Here is a 24,982-nt window from a genome sequence, read left to right on the forward strand (position 1 = left end):
CCATCAAGCCAGGGGATCAACCCTGGTTCAATAGAGAATGCAGGAGAGCATGCCAGGAGCAGTACCAGGCATACCTAAAAATGAGGTGTCAACCTGGTGAAGCTATAACACAGGACTACTTGCGTACCAAACAGCATAAGCAGCAAGTGATAGACAGATCTAAATGATCCCACAACCAATGGATCATATCTAAGCTCTGCAGTTCTGCCACATCCACATCTAGTCATGAATGGTGGTAGACAATTAAACAACTCACTGGATGATGAGGCCCCACAAATATCCCCATCCTCAATGATGGGGGAGCCCAGCACAGCAGTGCAAAAGATAAGGCTCAAGCATTCGCAACAATCTTCAGCCAGAATTGCTAAGTGGATGATCCATCTAGGCCTCCTCTGGAGGTTCCCAGCATCACAGATGCCAGCCTTCAGCCAATTCAATTCACTCCATGTGATATCAAGAAATGGCTGAAGGCACTGGACACTGCAAAGGTTATGGACCTGGACAATATTCCGACAATAGTACTGAAGCCTTGTGCTCCAGAACTTGCCGCACCCCAGCCAAGCTGTTCCAGTACAGCTACAACACTTGGATCTACCCAGCAATATGGAAAATTGCCCAGGTATGTCCTGGAAACAAAAAGCAGGACAAAATCCCACCTGGCCAATCAGGCTAATTACCGCCCCATCAGTTTACTCTTGATCATCAGTAAAGTAATGGAAGGTGCCATCAACAGTGCTATCAAGCAGCACTTGCTTAGCGATAACCTGCTCACTGATGCCCAGTTTGGGTTCCGCCAGGGCCACTCAGCTCCTGACCTCATTGTAGCCTTGGTTCAAACATGGTTCAAAAGAACTCCCGAGGAGAGGTTAGAGTGACTGCCCTTGACATCAAAGCAGCAGTTGACCGAGGGTGGCACCAAGGGCCCTAGCAAAACTGGAATCAATGGGAATTAGGGGGAAAACTTTCCACTGGTTGGAGTCATACCTAGCACAAAGGAAGATGGTTGCGGTTGCTGGAGGTCACTAATCTCAGCTCCAGCACATCACTGCAGGAGTTCCTCAGGGTAGTGTCCTAGGTCCAACCATGTTCAGCTGCTTCATCAATGACCTTCCTTCCATCATAAAATCAGAAGTGGGGATGTTCACTGATGATTGCACAATGTTCAACACCATTCGCGACTCCTCAAATATGAAACAGTCCATGTCCAAATGCAGCAAGATCTGGACAATAACCAGGCTTGGACTGACAAGTGGCAAGTAACATTCAAGGCACACAAGTGTCAGGCAATGACCATCTCCAACAAGAGAAAATCCGACCATTGCCCCTGGATGCTCACATTGTATAACAATCACTGAATTCCCCACTATCAACATCCTGGGGGTTACTATTGAGCAGAAACTGAACTAGACTAGCCACATAAACACTATGGCTACAAGAGCAGGTCAGAGACTAGGAATCATACGACGTGTAACTCATCTCCTGACTCCCCAAAGCCTGTCCAGCATCTACAAGGCACAAGTCAGGAGTGCGATGGAATACTCCCCACTTGCCTGGATGAGTGCAGCTTCCACAACACTCAAGAAGCTGGACACCATTCAGGACAAAGCAGTCCGCTTGATCAGCACTGCATCCACAAACATTCACTCCCTCCACCACCAACGCACAGTAGCAGCAGTGTGTACCATCTACAAAATGCACTGCAGGAATTCACCAAAGCTCCTTCCACAGTACCTTCCAAACCCACGACCACTACCATCTAGAAGGACAAGGGTTGCAGATAGATGGGAACACCACCACCTGGAAGTTCTCCTCCAAGTCCCTCACCATCCTGACTTGGAAATATATCGCCGTTCCTTCACTGTCACTGGGTCAAAATCCTGGAACTGCCTTCCTAACAGTATTGTGGGTGTACCTACACCACATGGACTGCAGCGGTTTAAGAAGCAGGTCACTGCCACCTTCTCAAGGGCAACTAGGGATGGGCAATAAATGCTGGGCCAGCCAGCGAAGCCCATATTCAGTGAATGAATTTTTTTAAAATGATCATTCTGGGGTTTAAATAGTTTTCATATGTACATATGACAGGTAGAAAATAATGAATTTGATAAAACTGATACTTTTTTTTATCAAGTAGATAAAGTGTATGCGTTCAAATTTTTTAAAAAGTCTCCACATTCCCAACATGATGGGAAGACTTGCATCAAACAAACCGTGCTATGTGCTCAGGATTTGGGACCTGCCAACACACTGAGAGTGAGGTGTTTATTGATTGCTAAAACAAGCTAATGAATTGCTTGTTGTTTAAAATGCTGCTTTTCCCAAACTTTTGTCTCAGGGAGCCTTTAAAAAAAATCTTGTGTGGGTACACATTGCTTTTAAACACAACTACCAATTGTAATTATCTTCTCTAAAGCTTGTGGAAAATAGTAAAATAAAATTATTGCAGACCAAAAACTATCAAACTCAAAACATTGGGCCTCAACTCCTTTGGAGCCACTGACATTTTCAGGGGGAAAAAAAGACTAGAGCAGGTGCAGGAAGCTGCTTCCTGAAAGAATTGGAAGTTACACTTAAATGCAGAAATATGGGTGGAGATTTCCTGTGCATACATTTCCAACATTTGTTCAAGCAGGACACCCAGCATACATAAAGTTCATCTCAAATAGGCATCCACAGTTTGGGTCTCTGAAGTCAAGCAGAAGTTCATTTAAAAGGGCACAATTTTATAAAGTCAAGTAAAGTAATTATCCATAGTCCATGAGGAACCATAGGCTTCTCTCTCTGTTAGAGAGAAAGAGAGAATGGAGAGAAACAAGTTTTATAAAGCTTGAGGGGCACGACTCTGCATTAATCACGGGGCAAGGCAAGGAGGCAGCTGTCCATGAACTACCACAGCCAGGGATTGAACCCATTGTTGATGTCATTCTGCACCACACTCTAGCCAACTTGCAAACTGAGCTAACCTTGTAAAATTTGCTCTGAAGTGCCATGTGAGAAGGTACACTTGTAGAGAGTGAAGGTTGGACAAAAAAGAGAACGTCTGTCTCCAGCCTACATTCAGTCATTGCAACTTGTATGCAGCATAGGAACTTGGTTATAACAGATTTACAAACAAAAGACTCCTTGAACAGATAACTATCTTGACGATGTGCAGAATGAAATTACAACAGCAGGGAACTTTAAAATGAATGTGAGCCATATCTTTCAAGCAAGCAAGTATAAAAAAGGGACTTGGGACTGGGTATTGACAGATCTTAAAGGTAACATGAAATTAAAAGACCATGGGGCAGCAGGTATCTCTAAATATTAAAAAAATATGAACCTACATATGCCTCTGTCAGCTTTTCCCATTAAAAATTCCAATATATTTATAGTGGAAATTGTCAATGTTAAATTGTGATGCTGTAATTACATCTTTCTCCACCTCCGCCTCCAATTGAGGCACTTTATGGAAGGGTGTAATTATAGAATGACAAGTTTAGATTGGTTGTTTCATAATAAATATAATAATAACAAATATAAAATAAGGTTGTAATGTACAACTTTAAAATAGAGACTAAATTATTTCTGCAAGGCTTGATCCAATTAATACTGCCACCTAACCCTGCTTCACCTAAAGAATCTCTTGTCACACTTCTGTGGCTTCACACACAGGAAATCTACTAAATTAATTTTCCCATGTTTGTGGCTTATGGCCAATCTCCCCAAAACTGAAATGCCCTCCAGGGAAGCAGGATGGGAAAGTACTAAATGAAAATTGTGGGTAAGATAGGCTGATGATAAATTAAACACCTTACTTAACAGCATTAGAATAAAGAGTAGTTCAAAAGTAAGTGGAATCAGGCAAGGGCGTGTAAGGGGAGAAATGCAAGGCTGACTAAGATAGGCTTAGAGTGCATGTGTGTAAATGCATAGAGCAGGTAAATAAGGTTGGTGAGGGAAAGGCATAAGTAACCAGATGGGACTATGGCATAGTGGTAACAATGGAGATATGGCTTAATCAAGAGGAGGAATGGGTACCTAATATTCCTGGATACCGTGTATTCAGGAAAGTCAAAGGATTAAAAGGAAATAGGGTGGCAGTATTGGGAGAGCTACTGTTTGCAGCACTAGAAAGGGATGATGTACTGGATTCAAAGACAGAATCGGTTGGTTAGGATTAAGGAACAATTGGGGAGCTATTATACTGCTGGGCGTATACTATAGGCCATAAAATAATGGGGAGGTGATTGAGGACCAAGTTTTCAGGTAAAATGCAGAAAGATACAAAAGACTTTAGGAATAATAGGAACTTTGGTTATTTTAATGTAGACTGGGAAAATGAAAATATGAAGGGGAAGGAAGGGCAGGAATTTCTGAAATGTATACAAGAGAACCCGAGCAGTATGTTTCCAGCCCAATGAGAAAGGAAGCAAAAATAAAAGCAAAAAACTGCGAAGGTTGGAAATCCAAAGCAAAAACAAAAATACCTGGAAAAACTCAGCAGGTCTGACAGCATCTGCGGAGAAAAATACAGTTAACGTTTCGAGTCCAAATGACTCTTCATCAGAACTAAGGAAAAATAGAAAAGAGAAATATAAACTGGTTTAAGGGGTGGCGGGGGGTGGTGGGACAGTTAGAGCTGGATAGAGTGCCAGTGATAGGTGGAGATTGCCAAAAGATGTCATAGACAAAAGGACAAAGATGTTCACAGAGGTGATATTAGCTAAGAAGTGTGCTAATGGTGACATTAAGGGTAGAAAGCAGGACAAACAAGGTTCAGATAGCCCTAGTGGGGGTGGGGTGGGGGGAAGGGATCGAAATAGGCTAAAAGGTAGAGATAAAACAATGGATGGAAATACATTTAAAAATAATGGAAATAGGTGGGAAAAGAAAAATATATATAAATTATTGGAAAAAGGGGGATCGGAAAGAGGGTGGGGATGGAGGAGATAGTTCATGATCTAAAGTTGTTGAACTCAATATTCAGTCCGGAAGGCTGTAAGGTGCCTGGTCGGAAGATGAGGTGCTGTTCCTCCTGTTTACGTTGAGCTTCACTGGAACATTGCAGCAAGCCAAGGACGGACATGTGGGCATGAGAGCAGGGTGGTGTGTTGAAATGGCAAGCGACAGGGAGGTCTGGGTCATGCTTGTGGACAGACCGAAGGTGTTCCGCAAAACGGTCACCCAGTCTGCGTTTGGTCTCTCCAATGTAGAGGAAAGCGTATTGGGAGCAACGAATGCAGAAGACTAAATTGAGGGAAGTGCAAGTGAAATGCTGCTTTGCTTGAAAGGAGTGTTTAGGCCCTTGGATGGTGAGGAAGGGGGAAGCAAAGGGGCAGGTGTTGCACCTCTGCGGTTGCATGGGAAGGTGCCGTGGGAGAGGGTTGAGGTTTAGGGGGTGATGGAGGAGTGGACCAGGGTGTCCCGGAGAGAATGATCCCTGCGGAATGCCACCGGGGGTGGGGTGAAGGGAAGATATGTTTGGTGGAGGCTGGTGGGGTGATTTCTGCATTCAATGGATCATCCTCCGCCATTTCTGCCAACTCAAGCATGATGCCACCACCAAACCCACCTTCCCTTCACCCCCCACCCCCGGCTGGTCCACTCCTCCATCAACCCCTACACCTCAACCCCCTCCCACTGCACCTTCCCATGCAACCGCAGAAGATGCAACACTTGCCCCTTCCCCCCTCCTCACCGTCCAAGGGCCTATACACTCCTTTCAAGGGAAGCAGCATTTCACTTGCACTTCCTTCAATTTAGTCTACTGCATTCGCTGTTCCCAATACGGTTTCCTCTACATTGGAGAGACCAAACGCAGATCCCCCCTTTTCCAATAATTTATATATATTTTTCTTTTCCCACCTATTTCCATTATTTTTAAATGTATTTCCATCCATTGTATTATCTCTACCTTTTAGCCGATTTCGATCCCTTTCCCCCACCCCAACCCCACTAGGGCTACCTGAACCTTGCTTGTCCTTTCTACCCTTAATGTCACCATTAGCACATTTCTTAGCTAATATCACCACTGTCAACACCTCTTTTGTCCTTTTTGTCCATGACACCTTTTGGCAATCTCCAACTATCACCGGCCCTCTATCCAGCTCTACCTGTCCCACCCCCACCCCCCCAACCTTAAACCAGCTTATATTTCACCTCTTTCCTATTTTTCTTAGTTCTGATGAAGTCATTTGGACTCGAAACGTTAACTGTATTTTCCAGGTATCTTTGTTTTTGTTGAGAAAGGAAGCAATGCTCAATCAAGTCCTGCAGAATGATATTGTGTAAGTGGAGCATGTTTCAATGGAGAGCATTTTGGGAAAAAGTGATCACAATATAATTTGAGTAGTTATGGCAAAAGGACAAGGAAAAATCAAATGTAAATATACTCTACTGGTGGACTGATTTCAGTGAGTTCAGGAAGGGATCTGGTCCAGATGGAATGGAATAGAAGATTTGTAGGTAAAACAGTTAGTGTGCAATGGGAACCATTGAAAAAGGAGATGGCTGAGGTACAGACTAGATGTATTTCCATGGCCGGGGGGTGGAACAGAAGGGCATTAAAAGCTAGAGCTCCCTGTTTGACAAAGATCTAGAGATTAAAATTAAACAGGAGGAGGTTTATGACAAATGTCAGATTCATAATCCAGTGGACAACCAAGCTGCAAACAAAGTACAGGGGAGAACTGAAAAAGGAAGTAAGAGAGGCAAAGAGAGTATATAAAAATAGATTTGTGAATGACACAAAAGGAAACCCAAAGTGCAAACGGAAAAAGGGTGGAGCCAATAAGGACCCAAAAAGATCTTCTTATGGAGGCAGAGGGCAACACTGATGTGTGAAATGAGAGCTTTGCATCTGTCTTCACTAAAGAGGATGCTTCCAAGAATGACACAATAGAGATAGTAGAAAAATTGGACTAGATATAAATAGATAAAGAGGATGTAATAAAAGGGTCTGCAGCATTCAAGTTGAAAAATCACCTAGTTCAGATGAAATGCATCTGTTCAGGGAAGCACGGGTGGAAATTGCAGTGGTCTAGCCACAATTTTCCATCCTCCTTAGTTATGGTGGTGGTGCCAGAGGACTGGATCTTTGAAAGTTATATACCTAGCTCCAAAAAGGAGGGATGAACTCAGCAACCACAGGCCAGTCAATCACTGATGAGGAAACATTTAGAGACATTAAACCAGGTCGAAATGAGTTGGCACTGGGAAAATATGGGCAGAGAAGAGATTTAATTGAAGTGCTCTAAATGATGAGGAGGCTGAACAGAGTAGATAAGCAGAAGGCATTGGCAGAAGGGTCAAGAACCAAAGGAAACTGGCAGGAAGAATAGTAAAGCTGTATACTATTTAAATGGAGAGATTGCGGAACTCAGGGTATCTGGGTGGCCTGGTTCATGAATCAAAAAGTATGCAGGTCCAGCAAGTGATTAAGAAGGAATATGGAACGTTGGTGTTTATTGCAAGGGAAATGGAGTATAAATGGAGGGAAGTTTTACTACAGCTGCACAGAGCCTTGGTGAGGTCACATTTGGAGTAAAGCGTACAGTTTTGGTCTCCTTATTTGAAAAAGTATATAATTGTGTTAGAATCAGTCAGAGAAGGTTCCTCTTGTGGGGGAGACTAGAAGTAGGGGACACGGTTTAAAAATAAGAGGTCTATATTTTAAGATGAGGAGAATTTTTTTCTCTCAAAGTATCATTACTCTATGGAATTTTCTTCCACAGAAAGAAGTAGAGACTGGGCCATTGAATTATTCAAGGCTGAGTTAGATAGATTTTTGATAGACAAAGGAATCAAAGGTTATGGGGGCAGACAGGAAGCTGGAGTTGAGACCACAATCAGATCAGCCATGAGCTTATCGAATGCCAGAGCAGGCTTAAAGTCTGAATGCCTACCTGTGCTTGCAAGTCCTATGTTCTTAATGTGTTTGGCCAAAGAACCAAAGGCGACATGAGGGAAAGCCTTTTTCATGCAATGAGTGGAATGCACTGCCTGAGAATGTGATGGAAGTAGAAATGTGGAAAAGGGAATTGGATAATTATCTGAATAGAAAAAAATGCAGGACTACAGGGAAAAGATGGCAGAATGGGATTAACTGAGTTGCTCTTGTAGAGAGCTGGCATGAACACAATGGACAAAATGGCAACCATCATGTGCTGTAACTTTCTTATGATTCTATTCTATTTGCAAAATTTTAAAAAAATTTTCAATTGCTTTTAAAACTATATTTTACTATTACTATAGGCATTAATTACTAAATATATTCAGCACCCTGATGATGTAAATCACAATGGCCAATAGCTGTCAGAACAGAACCACGGATACCGAAATACCGCAGAATATTCCTCTTCTCATCCAAGATACAGGATTGCAACTTCAGAAAATTAGGTGCTTCATCACATCGCAGTGGCCTGACCATCAACTGGAACCATCAAGTAAAATTATCCAGCCAATTTGAACTGCGCTATCTGATACTCAGGAGAGTCCATCTCCAGACACTGTGGATTATAGATCAGGGGAGGCAATGGCGTAGTGGTATTGTCGCTGGGCAAGTAATCCAGAGACCCAGAGTAATGCTCTGGGGACCTGAGTTTGAATCCTATCACGGCAGATGGTGGAAAGTCTAATGATGACCATGAAACCATTGTTGATTGTTGTAAAAACCCATCTGGTTCACTAATGCCGTTAAGGAAAGGAAATCTGCCATCCTTACCTAGTCTGGCCTACATGCAAAAATGCCACTCAGTTGTCACCACCACTTTCTCAATATGGGCAATGAGCAATAAATGCTGGCCCAGCCAGCGAAGCTCATATCACATGAATAAATAAAAAAGAGCTGAACTCCCTAGGTGAGGTGTGAGTGATTGCCCTTGACACCAAGGCCGCATTTGACCGGGTGTGGCATCAAGGAGTCCTGACAAAACTGGAGTCAACGGGAATCAGGCGTAAACTTTCCGATGGATGGAGTTTTCCCTAGCACAAAGAAAGGTAGTGGTGGTTATTGAAGGTCAGTCATCTCAGTTCGAGACATCACTGCAATATCCTGGCCATACAAATACTGTGGCTACAAGAGCAGATCTAAGACGAGTAACTCACCACCTGACTCCTCAAAGCCTGTCCACCATCAGGAGTGTGATGGAATACTGCCCACTTGCCTGGATGAGTGCAGCTCCCACAATACTAAGGAAGCTTGACACTGTCCAGGACAAAGTAGCCTGTTTGATTGGCACCACATCCACAAACATTCACTCCCTCCACCGCCGATGCACAGTAGCAGTAGTGTGTAACATCCACAAGATGCACTGCAGGAATTCACCAAGGTTCCTTCGACAGTACATTCCAGACCCACAACCACTACCATCTAGAAGGACAAGGGTAGCAGGTAGATGGCAACACCACCACCTGGAAGTTCCCCTCCAAGTCACTCACCATCCTGACTTGGAAATATATCGCCGTTCCTTCACGATCGCTGGGTCAAAATCCTGGAACTCCCTTCCTAACAACACTGTGGGTGTACCTACATCACATGGACTGCAGCGGTTCAAGAAGGCAGCTCACCACCACCTTCTTCACGGGGTAACCCTCATGAAGTAGGTAATGGGGATTCAGTGATGGCAATGCCATTGAACATCAGTAGTTAGATTCTCTCTTGTGGAGATGGTCATTACCTGGCACTTGGGAGGTGCAAACGTTACTTACCACTTGTCAGCCCAAGCCTGGGTATTGCCCAGGTCTCGCTGCATTTGGACACGGACTGCTTCAGTGTCTTGAGGAGTCGCGAATGGTGCTGAACATTGTGCAATCATCAGCGAACATCCCCACCTCTGACCTTATGATGAAGGGGGCACTGATGAAGCAGCTGAAGATGGTTGGGTCTAAGACACTACCCTGAGGAACTCCTGCAGTGATGTCCTGGAGCTAAGATGACTGAACTCCAATAACCACAACTATCTTCCTTTGTGCTTGGTATGACTCCAACCAGTGGAGTGTTCCCCCGATTCCCCGACTCCGGTTTTACTAAGGCTCCTTGATGCCACATTCTGACAAATGCGGCCTTGATGTCAAGGACAGTCACTCTTAACTCACCTCAGGAGTTCAGCTCTTTTGTCCATGTTTGAACCAAGGTCAGGAACTGAGTCTCCTTGGCAGAACCCAAAATGGGAGTCAGTGAGCAGGTTATTGCTAAGCAAGTGCCGCTTGATAGCACTTTAGATGACTCCTTCCACTACTGTACTGATGATGGAAAGTAGACTGATGGGGTGGTACTGGCTGGGTTGGATTTGTCCTGCTTTTTGTGTACAGGACATACCTGGCTAATTTTCCACATAGCTGGGTAGATGCCAGTGTTGTAGCTGCACTGGAACAGCTTGGCTAGAGGCGCAGCAAGTTCTGGAGCACAAGTCTTCAATACCATTGCCGGAATATTGTCAGGCCCCATCGCCTTTGCAGTATTCAGTGCCTTCAGCTGGTTCTTGATATCACGTGGAGTGAATTGAATTGGCTGAAGATTGGCATCTGTGATGCTGGGGACCTCCGGAGGAGGCAGACGTGGATCATCCATTCGGCATTTCTATGAAGATTGTAGCAAATGCTTCAGCCTTATCTTTTGCACTGATGTGCTGGGCTCCTCCATCATTGAGGTTGGGGATAGTTGTGGAGCCTCTTCCTCCTGTGAGTTGTTTCATTGTCCACCACCATTCATGACTGGATGTGACAGGACTGCAGAGCTTAGATCTGATCCGTCGGTTGTGGCATCGCTTAGCTCTGTCTGTCACTTGCTACTTATGCAGTTTGGCATGCAAGTAGTCCTGTGTTACAGCTTCACCAGGGTGACACCTCAATTTTAGGGACGCATAGTACTGCTCCTGGCATGACCTCCTGCACTCTTCATTGAACCAGAATTGATCCCCTGGCTTGATGGTAACAGTAGAGTGGGGGATATGCCAGGCCATGAGGTTATTCTGTTGCTGTCGATTGCCCACAGCACCTCATGGATGCCCAGTCTTGAGCTGCTAGATCTGTTCGAAATCTATCCCATTTAGCACGGTGCTAGTGCCACACAACATGATGGAGGGTATACTCAATGTGAAGGTAGGACTTCGTCTCGACAATAACTCTGCAGTGGTCAATCCTACTGATACTGTCATGGACAGATGCATCTGTGGCAGGCAGGCTGGTGAGGATGAGGTCAATTACGTTTTTCCCTCTTGTTGGTTCCCTCATCACCTGCCACAGACCTAGTCTAGCAGCTATGTCATTTAGGACTCGGCCAGCTTGGTCAGTAGTGCTGCTATGGAGCCACTCTTGGTGATGGACATTGAAGTCCCCCATCCAGAGTATATTCTGCACCTTTGCCTTCCTCAGTGCTTCCTCCAAATGTTGTTCAACATGGTGGGCGCTGAGGGAGGGGGGATACGTGGTAATCAGCAGGAGGTTTCCTTGCCCATGTTTGATCAGATGCCATAAGACTTCATGGGGTCTGGAGTCGATGTTAAGGACTCTCAGGGCAACTCCGCCACCGCTGCTGGGCCTGTCCTGCCCATACCCAGGGATGATGATGGTCGTATCTGGGACAGTATCTGTAAGGTATGATTCCATGAGGATGACTATGTCAGGCTGGTGCTTGACTAGTCTGTGAGACAGCTTTCCCAATTTTGGTATTAGCCCCCAGATGATAGTAAGGAGGACTTTGCACTGTCGACCATGCTAAGATTGCCGTTGTCGTTTCCGGTGCCTAGGTCAACGCCATCTGGCTTCATTCCTTTTTTGTGACTTTGTAGCAGTTTGTTACAACTGAGTGGCTTGCTAGGCCAATTCAGAGGGCACTTGAGAATCAACCACATCACTGTGGGTCTGGAGTCACATGTAGGCCAGACCAGGTAAGGACGACAGATTTCCTTCCCTAAAGGATATTAGTGAACGAGATGGATTTTTACGACAATTGGCAATGGTTTCCTGATCTTCATTAGACTTGGATATAGAGTTACTTTGGTTGACTTCCAAGTCTTACATTATTATAAGTCTTGTGCATTAACCTCACTGTTACAATCTTAATGTTATTCTAACATTTTTGCTATTACAGTATTAATATCAACAACATTGAAGTTAGAGGTTCAGGCAGCCTGGAGGCTTCATAACCCGTCCACATCTTGTTCACCGTTCTATCAGGAGAGTGGCATGCTCTGGTGTTGCTTGTTCTCGTTGTTGACTTGGAGGTTGGACTGGTGTTTGGGTATGGTTTCATACGTTTCTTGCATTGCTTGAGTTTAAACAGCACCTGGTTGGTCTGGTGCATGGTTGTTGTTACTCTTGACCATTTCTTGCAGGGTGGATGAAAATGGTATTCATTTCCTTGGTGGTGTTTTTTCTTCTTTCTTATCTGTTTAGGCCATTTGGAAGATCGCTGAGGTTGAGGAAGCGCATTCCTGCGGCAAGAAGAAGATTGAGTAGCATGGTCACCTCTGCTTTTTGTTGCTGATTGTGCGCAACTGCTATCAGGTTCCAGCATCCCTTGTGGTTTTGGCATGCTGCCTGGAATTTGCTGTGTGTGCACAGTGGTTGGTGTGTCTACCGACTCTACTATCACGGTAGTTGGAGATAGAGGCTGCTCAGACTGTTGCTGCATCTCTGGTACCACTTTGACCGGAGTTGCAATGGTAATCTCATGTGCAGTAGGTTGGACTGACCACTGGGGATTTTTCAGGACCTAGAATGATGATGGGCAAACCTGCTCCGCAAAAAGAAAAGGTCACAGGTGAAATCAGAGTCTGAATACTCTTCAGTGTTTGAGGACTCAGGACCATGCTGTTCTGGCCGACTAAGGTAGGCTTGACATCTTCTGCCAGCTGAATAAGATCGAGGGCTAGGCAGGCATCACTGCTCAGAAAAGAGAAAGGCTGATTATGCATGACATACATCAGCTCAAAGATTTGTTTGTCACCGTACCTCAGTGGTTCAAGGATCATGCCGAGGACCAGGAGTCAGACTCCCCCTGCTCCGTATGGTGGAGTGTCTGTCGTTGGAATCCAACAACCTTGAAGCCATGGTTGCTTGTCTGACAGGACTGTCACACTGGCACCTGAATCCAGAATAAAATTGGTTAGATGGCCATGGGGTATCATACACTATATAAATACAATGCAGACCACCTGCCCTTTTACCTTCTCTCCTCACCGTCCAAGGCCCCAAACACTCTTTCCAGGTGAAGCAGTGATTTACATGAACTTCTTTCAATTTAGTATATTTGCTGCTCACAATGTTGTCTCCTCTACATCGGGGAGACCAAACGCAGATTGGGTGACCGCTTTGCAGAACTCCTCCATTCAGTCCGTAAGCATGATACCAACTTTCTGGGTGGCTTGTCATTTTAATTTATCTACTTTGCCCTGACACTGACATCTCTGTCCTCGGCCTACCTCAGTGTTCCAATGAATCTCAATGCAAGGTTGAGGAACAACATGCTTCTTTGGTTTAGACACTTTTCATCCTTCTGGACTGAACACGGAGTTCAACAATTTCAGACCGTAATCTCTGCATCCACCACCCCTCCCCAAGTTGTTTTCATTCCTTTGCACCTATTGGCCTTAATCCTGTTTTCTTTTCCTTTCTGATGGCAGCTGTTCATTATTCTGCATTCACAAGTCCTCTGGACCCATCTTTTGTTCCTTTTCTTGTCCCAGTAACATACCCTTTGGCTATTCCCACTTAACCTGTCACTTAATGTCTTCCGCCCTATAACAGATCTTTCCTTTTGTTCTTTCTCTCTATTCACCAACTTAGAAGTTATTAAATTTCTAACTTTTCCCAGTTCTGATGAAAGGTTACGAACTGAAACGTTAACTCTTGTTTCTCTCTCCACAGATGCTGCCTGACCTGCTGAGGATTTCCAGCATTTTTTGGTTTTATTTCAGATTTCTAGCTTCCACAGTATTTTGCTTTTACACAAACTGGAGTTGTATTCCTCAGAATCTATAAGGTTAAGGGGTGATTTGATGGAAGTTTTTAATATATTAAAGGCAATGGCTAGGGCATATTGAGAGAATCTATTTCTGCTAGCTGGGGAGTTTAGGATAAAGAAACATGGTCTAAGAATTAGAGCCAGATCTTTCAGGAGGGAAATTAGAAAAACATTTCTACACACAAAGGGTGGTAGAGGTTTGGTGCTCTCTTCTGTAAATAGCAATTATCACAGAATCATAGAATGGTTACAGCACAAAAGGAGGCTATTTGACCCTTCATGCGCAAGCTCTCTGCAAGAGCTACACAGGTATCCCACTCCTCCACCCTTTCCCCACTGCTTTGCAAATTTTTTCTCTTCAGATAATTGTACAATTTCCTTTGGAAAGCCACGATTAAATCTGCCTCCACTGCATTCTTGGGTAGTGCATTGCAGATCCTAACCAGTCTGTAAAAGCATTTTTCCTCATGTTGCCTTTGGTGCTTTTGTTATCACCTTAACTCGACATCTTCACGGTTCTCAACCCTTCTGCCAATGTGAACAGTTTCTCTATCTACTCTGTTCAGACCCCTCGTGATTTTGAACACCTCCATCAAATCTCTTCTCAACCTTCTCTTCTCTAAGGAGAACAGCCCCAGCTTCTCCACTTTATCCACGTAACTGAAGTTCCTCATCCCTGGAACCATTCTCATAAATCTTTTCTGCACCTTCTCTAAAGTTTTCGCATCTTTTCCAAAGTGTGGTGCCCAGAATTGGAACAGTTCAGGTCAAACCAGCGTTTTATAAAGGTTCACGATAACTTCCTTGCTTTTGTGCTCAATGCCTCTATTTATAAAGCCCAAGATCCCATATGCCTTAATAAACACTTTGTCAAACTGTCTTACCACCTTCAACAATTTATGAACATACACCCGCAGGTTCTTCTGCTCCTGCAGCTGTTTAAAACTGTATTCTGTATCTTATAGCGCCTCTCCTCATTCTTCCTACCAAAACATATTTCACACCTCTCTGCATCAAATTTAATTGCCACTTGGCTGCCTATTCCACCATCCTGTCTATCTGCTCTTGAAGTCTATCATCACATTCCTCATAGTTCAAAACACTTCTAAGTAGTGTAATGTGTAAATTTTTAAATTGTGCCCTGCACACGAATCTAGGTTATCAATATAGATCGTCGTCCTAGTACCGACCCCTGGAGAACCCAACTGTACACCTTCTTCCAGTCTGAGAAACCACTGTTGACCACTATTTCCTGTCACTCAACTAACTTCATATCCATGCTTCCACTGTCCCTTTTATTCCACAGGCTTTAACTTTGATGACAAACAATTTTGTTATGTGGCACTATTGACTAGTGACAGTGTCCTGGATTTTTTTTTCTAAAAGCTTTCCTACCAACCGAGGTTAAACTGACCGCTGTTTTGTTGCCGGGTTTGTCTTTACACCCTTTTTTGAACAAGGATATAACATTTGCAATTCTCCAGTCTGCTGGCATCACCCTTGTATCAAAGGAGAATGGAAAGATTATGGCCAATGCCTCTGCAATTTTCACTCTTAATTCCCTCAGTATCCTTCGATGCATCTAATCCAGACGTGATGGCTTATCTACCTTTAGTATAGCCAGCTTGTCCAATATCACTTCTTTATCAATATTTAGCCCACCCAATGTCTCAATGAATCCTCTTTCACTATGATTTTGGCAACAACTGCTTCCTTGGTAAAAATAGATGCAAACTATCATTTAGTACTTCAGTCATGCCCTCTGCCTCCATGCATAGATCCCCTTAATCAGCTACACTACTTACTACTCTTACTTTTTAATCGACCTATAAAAAACTTTTGGATTCTCTTTTATGTTAACTGCTAGTCTCTTATCTCATACTCTCCCTTTGCCTCTCTTATTTACCTTTTCACTTCCTCTCAGAATGTTTTTATATGCAACCTGGTCCGTGCATGTATTATCAACCGGACATCTGGCATACACACCCTCTTTCTGCTCCATCTTACTTTCGTCATCCAGGGAACCGTGGCCCTTTATCCTGCTTTTCCCCCCATCATTAGAATGTCCCTTGACTAGACCCAAACATCACCTCTTTAAAGGCAGCCCATTGTTCCCTTACTGTTCTTCCTGCCAATTTCTGATTCCAATTCGTCTGGGTCAGATCCATTCTTACCCTACTGAAATTAGCTCTCTCCCAATTAAGTATCTCTATTCTGTGGTGCAGTGAGTAGGGGCCCCTGCCCCTAAACCAGATGCTCCAAGGTTTGAGTTCTATTTTCGGGATTTGATGGTCAAGGAAGGTGCACCTACACGGCCAAACAGGTTGAACATCAACCTGCAAATCCTTCCAATGACAATGGCAGGCGGTAAAAGCGGGAGAGGTTCCTGGTCAATGCTGGAGCATCTATCATCGCAGTCCATAGCTCCAGACTACAACACGCGTGCAAGAGTGCAGATTGCCACAGCAATTTGCACTCCTTGGGTACACACCGCCCTGGACTGCCCCTTATCCTTTTCCATAGCTAACCTTAAACCTTATGGCACTAGAATCACTGTCCCCTTAATGTTCCCCCTAACTGACCATTTGGTCGATTTGTGCCACCTCAGCCCACGGATTCAAAATTCAGCATTGCAAGCCCCGGGCAGCACCTAATCTTAATGACACGAGTAAACATCAGTCCTTCAGGTTGGGTGGGCAGATTATTTATGTAAAATCAAATAAAGCCGCCCAGGTAGCAATTGCTAAACCAGGAAAAAGACTTGGAAATGGTGGACTATTACAAAAAGCAAAAGCACGATAATTGGTGTCTACGGTACAAAAAGTAAATGGCTGGGCAGTACTTTGTGCCCCCCTCCTCCCTCCTTTCCCATTCGATTGGTTGCATAAGAGGCCAGGAGATCTCTCTCTATCTCTCTCCCCACTACCACCAAATGTTGCCCTGACTCTGGACTGTTCACACTGTCGCAGACGCCCGCTAACACCTGTCCTTTTGTCTCTGCGGCGCTCCAGCCTCGCCGACCGTTTTTTTTTCAAACGCGGGCACGTGACCTTCCAACGGCTGGTTGCGAGAGGCGTGACCGCTCGGCGGCCGACCAATCGGCCTCCGATTTGCAGCCGTTTCGAATCTTGTGTGGTCGGGGCGATGACGAAACCGGGAGGTCGCCGACCAATCAGCTTGCGACCGCCTGCGATTCAAACTGGTACATCCCGTAGCAGAGGAAGAGGTTGGGGGGTGGGGGTGGGGGTGGAGTGGGGGGTGGGGGGGGATTTTTTTGGGTTTGTCGAGCGCGGAGGCAGCAATGGCGCAGCCGAACTCGCTGGTGGCGCGACCCCGCCTCTCCCCCCGTATTGATGTGGATGGAGACCAATCGGGTAGCCCCCCACGCTGGCCGGCCCGCCCCCTCGACCAATCGGCGCTCACGGCAGCTCTGATTGACAGGGTGCGGCCCGGGGAAGGAAACGTGTAATCAAGTTGGGGTGAAGAGCAGCATAGTGAGAACCAGCGCCCTGTGTAGCTTTGTAGTCCATTGACGCCTTGTGTAGTGTGAGCCTGGTAGGTATCCCTATGTATATAATGGTACGGTATCTATATATATAAATATGTGCGCGCGGGAATACTTAATTTAAAAAACTCGTAGCTTTTTAAAAAAAAATCTAATGGACTTTTAAAAAAAATGAAAACTAACTAAAATAATGTTATGCATTTTGTGAAAAAAAAGTGCGACAACTTCTCTTCCCTTTAAAAACCATTTATTTCGCCTAAATGCTTTTATAAAGTGTGTGTGTGAGAGAGAGCGGGGGAGGGAGGGGGGGTGGTGGTGAAGGGAGGAGGAGGGAAAAAAAAGGTTTTATTTGGCAAAAAAGGGATATTTTTTGAAAAAAATCGGCGATTTGGACCTTTCTTTTATTTTTTTTTGCGATTTAACTTTTGCGCGCGTGTTTGGGTTTGGGAAAGGCAAATTTTTTTTTCTAAAAAATGGGGGGGGGGGGGGGTTTGTGTTTTTGGAAATGGCCGCCTCTGGGTTGCAATGCTCGATGTGTTTGCTTAATGGAAGTGCGCAGTGATTGCAAAGCGAGAGGGAAAGAAGAGGAAAAAAAAAAGGCCAATACCTCATTTGCCCAGACTTACATTCTTCTTTTGGGGGTAGGGTGGGGGGGGGGGGTTGTGGAGTAGGGTGGAATTTATGACTTTTTTTTTTAAAAAGTGTGCCTCGGATGATTATTTTTTTAAATTTTTTTTTTAAAAAAGCAGCGTCAAAAAATGCAAATGCATTTTACTTTTTTTTTCCCTCCCTCTCTCTTGTGTGTGTGTGTGTGTGTGTTTTTTTTTGGCTTGTTGCACTTGTGCAAGTGCTGCCCCCCTTCTCTTGTTTCTTTTCCTGCTCCATCTGCTTGGTTATTGTGTGTGTGTTAAAATGGAGGTAGACGGACGCCCAGGCAGTTCCACATCTGCTTGCACAGCCCGCCCTTTTTTTTCCCCTTTATTTTCTCTCTCTCTCTCTCTCATTTTTCATTTATCTTTAAAATTATTATTTTTTTTGTTTTGCTACTCTTCCCCCCCCCCCCCCTTTCCTCAAGGATTTTTTAATGTTTTTTTTCTTCTCTTTTGGTCACATAACATGTGCAATAGCCTGGTGTGTGCGTTTTATTTTTTTAATGTATGTGTATATATGTGGTTTCCCCCCCCCCCCATATGTATTTTTTTTTCTCCTCCAGTTTTTAATCAGCCGTGGATAAAGGTTTTACCAGCGTGAAAAAGTAAATGAATCTTGGGTTTGTGTGTGTGTGTCTGTATACGTGTTTTTTTTTCTCCAAAATATGTATTTTTTTCTCCTCCAGTTTTAATCAGCCATGGGTAAAAGTTTTTTTTACCAGCGTGATAAAGTAAATGAATCTTGGGTTTGTGTGTGTGTGTGTGTCTGTATACATGTGTGCTTTTTTCTCGAAAATATGTATTTTTTTTTCTCCAGTTTTAGTCAGCCGTGGGTAAAAGTTTTACCAGCGTGAAAAAGTAAATGAATCTTGGGTTTGTGTGTGTGTGTGTGTCTGTATACATGTGTGCTTTTTTCTCGAAAATATGTATTTTTTTTTCTCCAGTTTTAGTCAGCCGTGGGTAAAAGTTTTACCAGCGTGAAAAAGTAAATGAATCTTGGGTTTGTGTGTGTGTGTGTGTCTGTATACGTGTGTGTTTTTTTTCTCGAAAATATGTATTTTTTTTCTCCTGTTTTAATCAGCCGTGGGTAAAAGTTTTACCAGCGTGAAAAAGTAAATGAATCTAGGGTTTGTGTGTGTGTGTGTATATACATATTTCAGGAGAATTGCGTTTTAAGAAATTAGGAAAAACTTGTGTTTCGACATTTTTTTTTAAAAAAAAAGTATGTTCTAGATATGTAAGTTTGTGTGAGCTGCTATGTTCGTTATGTAATTTTTTTTAAATTGAGGGCATCATTTTAACTTTTTCTCCATCTACAAGGAATTCTGCAGAGCACAACAGTTTCTTGATTCAATTTCTGTAGCAGGTGGGCTTTTCTTTGGCTTGTAAGCATGTAGTTGTGTGGGTTTAACGATAGCTGAGCAACGGATCACAAGAATATTTAATTGGGTATTTACTATTACTTGCCTAAAGGTTATTATGTTAGTCTGATGGTGGGGGGGGGGGGGGGGGGGGGGGGGTGGTGGTGGGTTGGGGGGGGTTGGTGGTGAATGCACATATCAAACAATGGGTGTTAAGTGAAAGGTGCACCTGAATTTCTACCACATTGGATATTTGACAATTTCTTTTAGATGTAATGAGCAGTAATGATATTAACTATTTGATGTGTATTTTGTTATTTTTGGAAGCTATGGTGGCAGGTAACAGGAACTACAGATGTTTAGAGTGCCTAAAAGAGGCCATATGGCTCATTGGGTCTGTGTCTAGGGCAGGACTAAATGAATCCAACTCCTCGTATAGCTTTATCACCTTCTGATAGAGCCTTAAGACTTCACCTTAAAGCACAGTGAACTGCTTCAGAAGGGCATTTGTAGAGATGACTCCCTTGAATTAATTGTTTAAAATTTGGCAATCCCGACTAAATATAAGCTGTCTTGGTTTACAAAAATAAACTGCACCTCAAGTTTGTGATAATGGCAAATATCCCTTCAAAACAAATCTTTTCAAACTGCCAAATGTTAATTTTTCATAAAAATTGGAGCGCACTCTTGATGTTTGGTGATGGCTTTCCAGCAGTTTAAAATGCATTGCTTATTTAATACCAAAACACTACCTGGTCATCACATTGCTGACTGTGGTCCATACTTCAAAGGTAATTCATTGGCTGGGAAACTCTTGGATGTCTCTATTTAAACAGTGCTTAAACTGACTTGATGTGGGGTTGGTGGGGGTGAAATTCAAGTTTAAAAAAAGAGTAATTAAATCAGCTTGGTGACATTTTATAAAGGGGGAGAATGTCCCGGGACAATACTTATGCTGTTTTCTAGTTTTATTCCTAAATTTCATTCTTCGGATGACTTAAACGCTTTCATTTTTTTTTTTATCACAGATACAAACCAGCCATGGTTAGAAAAGATCCCAATAAGCCCCGGGGCAAGATGTCCTCATACGCATACTTTGTGCAGACTTGTCGAGAGGAGCACAAAAAGAAACACCCTGAAGCCACCGTCAACTTTGCAGAGTTCTCAAAGAAATGTTCGGAAAGGTGGAAGGTGGGACTGATTTGAGTTTTGCGTTTTGAAACGCTTTCAAATTTCTTTTGTGTATTTGTAATAGCTTGAATAGTTTTCTTTCTAGACTATGTCAAGCAAAGAGAAGTCAAAGTTTGAAGACCTGGCTAAGAATGACAAGGTCCGCTATGACCGGGAGATGAAGAACTATGTCCCTCAAAAGGGGGACAAGAAGAAGAAGAAGGACCCAAATGCCCCCAAGAGACCACCGTATGTACTGCAGTTGAAGTGCTCAAGATTATTGTTTTTTTTCTTCTCAACAGATGTCTTGTTTTTCATAACTTGTTTGTTCTTGCAGGTCAGCATTTTTCATTTTCTGCTCTGAGAAACGTCCAAAGATCAAGAGTGAATCTCCTGGAATGTCCATTGGGGATGTTGCAAAGAAGTTGGGAGAGATGTGGTCTACAGTGCAACCCAAGGATAAACTACCATATGAGCAGAAGGCATCCAAGTTAAAGGAGAAGTACGAAAAGGTAAATGGCACACTTGAAAGCTTAGCGTGTTTTAAATATCTTGGCAGCTGTAAGCTGGAAAAGTCCAATATTTGACTTAGTGATTCATTCTTTCCCTGCTTCCATCTTCTGGTGGGAAAAAAATCTTAACAGGTTTCTACATTCTTGTGTTCATATTAACTACAATTTACCAAAGTACCTTGATTTACCAGGACTTGATTATGCGGTATTTGCTTTACTTCTCTACACGAGGTAACTTATCCATGTTAGGTTTATTCATTTGAACCATATTTCCAATTTGCTATTTGTAAAGGGTATCCATTTGAAATCATCTTGGCAGATGGAGTAGTTTCAAGTCAAATAAGGAAATCTGTTTCATAATATGAAAAGTACAATGGAATGAATTTTAGCCCAACTTTGCATATTTTTTGTGTGCTTTCACCCTATGCTTGGAGAAGACTATAACTTTGGCTGAGTAGCTGAAAGTGATGGGGTGTACTCACTTCTGTACTATTTCATACCTTTGATTACTGAAGAATACATTTTTATATTTATACTATATCATCTAATATCTGCCACATTTATGTTGCACCCCATTTTGTCCAGTATAACTGAGTGCATAAAATTCTGATTACTGACAGTTATTCATTTCTTAGTCAAACGGCTAAATTCGTCTTAAGAATTTACATCATGCTTGAAGCTTGTGCAGAATCTCTGCCTGATTTGTGGATTTTCTGGAGCCTCTTCCTCTATGTTCCAGTTTACGCTTGTGCAAGTTAGGCCCCGATAAGCTATGTCTTATGTTTGAATTCTGCTTGGCTGCAGTCACCTCCATCCCCAGAAATGCAGACATTGTGGATTTTGCCACATTCAGGGTATTCCAGATTATTATCCTTTTCTAAGTTTTAAAAAAAAATCCCAATTTCACTTCAGGTGCAAACTCCCGCAAATTTCAGTGCTGTGTCCTATATTTCCTCACTTGTGCTTGTTGCGCCCCCCCCCCCCCCAAATGACCTACCTGCATTGGATCATGCTACTCAGCTATCAGTGAGTGCGTTGGGTGGGATTGGCTGTTAATCTTGCTGTATATCTTGGTGAATGTGTATATAGTTGAGAAAACCGTGTGAGGGCACAAAGTGAATTATGGTTGGTAGAGTTGACAATATGCATGATGCACACACACCAGTGTATTAGAAGAGACACAGGATTATAGGGGTAGATTCTTTTAAAAAAGAGTTAGGAGCGTGGGAAATTCAGAATTACAGAAAATTGGTGAATTTTGAGTCACATTTTGTGAAAGAGTATTAAATTCAACAGGTCAAAATGTGTAACTTTTAAGTAGTTAGACATCCCTGATAAGTTTCTGTGTAGGTCTATTAGGTGCTAGCTTTTCACAACTACAAGTTAGAAACAGTCTAATAAATAATTTTTTGAAATATTGTGAAGTGGTATTGAATGTACTGTGGTAACTTTTTTGTTTTAATTTTGCTTTCTAGGAAGTTGCTGCCTATCGTGCCAAAAGCAAGATCGAAGCTGGTAAGAAACCTGCTGCCAAGCCTGCTCAGGCTGCAAAGAAGAAGAAGGAGGAGGAGGAGGAAGAAGAGGATGAAGATGAAGAGGAAGAAGATGATGAGGAAGAAGAAGATGATGATGAAGATGATGATTAAATAAATCCAGATGTAAAAAAAGATCTTTGTCTAAGCTTGATCTATTTTTTTTTGCAAAGACAGGAAATGTGAACTCATTTGTAATTTGGATCAATGGCTTAGGTGTAAAGAAACTGTACAAAACTGTGTATAGTTAGTGTTGTATTTTTACACTGCGTAGCCAGGCCCTGTACTGTTTTAATTGTAAGTAGCTGATTTTTTTAAGGCACAGCCTTTCAAGAAGAGAGGGACTCCAGAGTGATGGAATGTTATTGCCTATTTAATGTTTTGTGTGGAATTTTCAATGGCAAAGGTAGTGAGGATTTTTTTTGTCATGCAGTTAATACCAATTTTTTGCGGATGGTTTTTGTAGATCTTTTGTCACTACATGTGATTGCTAACTTCTCATGTTAGATCATGATAAGAATCAATACTTTTTTTAATAAAACTGAAACATTATCTTGCAGTCGGCAATTATTTTTGCAGTCAGATTATAAAGTGGGTACAGATTGATATTGATGCAGTTATCAGTGCAGAGTGACCTGGATATAATGGCACAACCTTCCAAATGAAACATTCCTGACTAATGAACTTAAGATACCTTGAACATACACATTTCTTTTCTATGCTGACTTGGAATCCTGTGTGCAAAACATGTTTTGAGTAAACAATAGACAAAATTTACTTCCATTTTGAAAAAAAAATGGAAAATGTGCTTACATAATGTTGGAAGGTTTAAAAAGTAACCCACACAAATAATAAAGATGTAGAAAATGCTTTTTGTATGGAAATATGATTTACCCCTTCAATTAAAGCTGACCATAACAATTTGAAATTGCTGCTAGTGCAGTGGGACAAGAGACCTAGCTGACAACTTATTAAACTTGATGCCATCTGAAACCTCAGATGGGGACGTTTTATGATGTGCCTGTTTATTTTTGCATCACAAGATTGGTGTCCAGTGGGAGAAGGCAAAGGCTTTTAAAGGAGGGGACAGACAAATTTGTAGAATTTTATTCTAAAGGAAAACTAGCTTATGCTCATGAGTTGCAAATGCATGTGAGCATATTTAAGACCTTTTGTAAGAAATATGGCTTGAGTATACTTACAGATGGTAAACTGGATGCTTGGCAAAACTGGTAAAAGTTGAAGGAAAAAATTGGTTAAGGACTGAAAATGGGCTGGGGGATCAGAGCAATTAATCAGCCTGTTGCAATGGAGGCAGGCAAACTTTGGGCTGCCTCATTTAAGTGATAGCTATTTTCACCACTTCGGCTGCACCATATATAGCTATGATAGCACCTAACAGGGAGGTGTATTTTGGATGCTGAAAGTGGCTGGGAAAGAGGTCATCTATCCACAGGAAGTCACTAAGATGGACAGTGGGAGATGGTAACCATTGTCCATTGCAGCATTGCTCTGGCTGTGGTGTAGAAAGATATTTAATTTTATTATGGTCAAGTTCAGTGAATGCATCCTGAAATGCCATGTCCTCAAAAGAACCACTAGCCTTACATACGCCTACATTTACAATCCCCTCTTCACTCAACCACCAACATCAAGCATGAGTCATACCTAACATTTGCAATCTCTGCACACTTAACCTGAACAACATCCTGGGGGTTACCATTGACCAGAAACTGAACTGGACTAGCCATAAAAATACTGTGGCTACAAGAGCAGGTCAGGCTAGGAATTGTGCGATGAGTAACTCACCACCTAACTCCCCAAAGCCTGTCCACCATCTACAAGGCACAAGTCAGGAGTGTGATGGAATACTCCCTACTTGCCTGGATGTGTGCAGATCCCACAACACTCAAGAAGCTTTACACCATCCAGGACAAAGCAGCCAGCTTGATTGGCACCACATCCACAAATATTCACTCCCTCCACCACCATCACACAGCAGCAGTGTGTACCATCTACAAGATGCACTACAGGAATTCACCAAGACTCCTTCGACAGCACCTTCCAAACCCATGTCCACTACCGTCTAGAAGGACAAGGGCCGGGATGGATGGGAACATCACCATCTGGAAGTTCCCCTCCAAGCCACTCACCGTCCTGACTTGGAAATATATCGCCGTTCCTTCACTTTCGCTGGGTCAAAATCCTGGAACTTCCTTCCTAACAGCACCATGTGGACTGCAGCTCAAGAAGGCAGCTCATCACCACCTTCTCAAGGGCAACTAGGGGTGGGCAATAAATGCT

The 24,982-nt window shown here is 43.0% G+C and overlaps 1 protein-coding gene across 1 annotated transcript; it reads left to right on the top strand.

Annotated features, from left to right (window-relative positions):
* Positions 1 to 17,346: 17,346 nt before the first annotated feature.
* Positions 17,347 to 23,230, top strand: hmgb2a (high mobility group box 2a). Its single transcript, XM_041186540.1, has 5 exons — positions 17,347 to 17,503; positions 20,493 to 20,655; positions 20,741 to 20,883; positions 20,972 to 21,146; positions 22,622 to 23,230. Exons 2-5 carry the CDS (start codon positions 20,506 to 20,508, stop codon positions 22,790 to 22,792), a joined length of 639 nt encoding a protein of 212 aa, XP_041042474.1. The 5' UTR covers positions 17,347 to 17,503; positions 20,493 to 20,505; the 3' UTR covers positions 22,793 to 23,230.
* The last annotated feature ends 1,752 nt before the right edge of the window (positions 23,231 to 24,982 follow it).

This window comes from Carcharodon carcharias, chromosome 4 (genome assembly GCF_017639515.1).
Source record: "Carcharodon carcharias isolate sCarCar2 chromosome 4, sCarCar2.pri, whole genome shotgun sequence".
Lineage (NCBI taxonomy): Eukaryota > Metazoa > Chordata > Chondrichthyes > Lamniformes > Lamnidae > Carcharodon > Carcharodon carcharias.

What these genes read in the sequence shown, in the direction of transcription:
- hmgb2a (XM_041186540.1), top strand. Translation starts at nt 20,506, where the DNA reads ATGGTTAGAAAAGATCCCAATAAGCCCCGGGGCAAGATGTCCTCATAC. An exon ending in AATGCCCCCAAGAGACCACC is followed by an intron (nt 20,884 to 20,971) that starts GTATGTACTGCA and finishes TTGTTCTTGCAG; the next exon opens with GTCAGCATTTTTCATTTTCT. An exon ending in TAAAGGAGAAGTACGAAAAG is followed by an intron (nt 21,147 to 22,621) that starts GTAAATGGCACA and finishes TTTGCTTTCTAG; the next exon opens with GAAGTTGCTGCCTATCGTGC.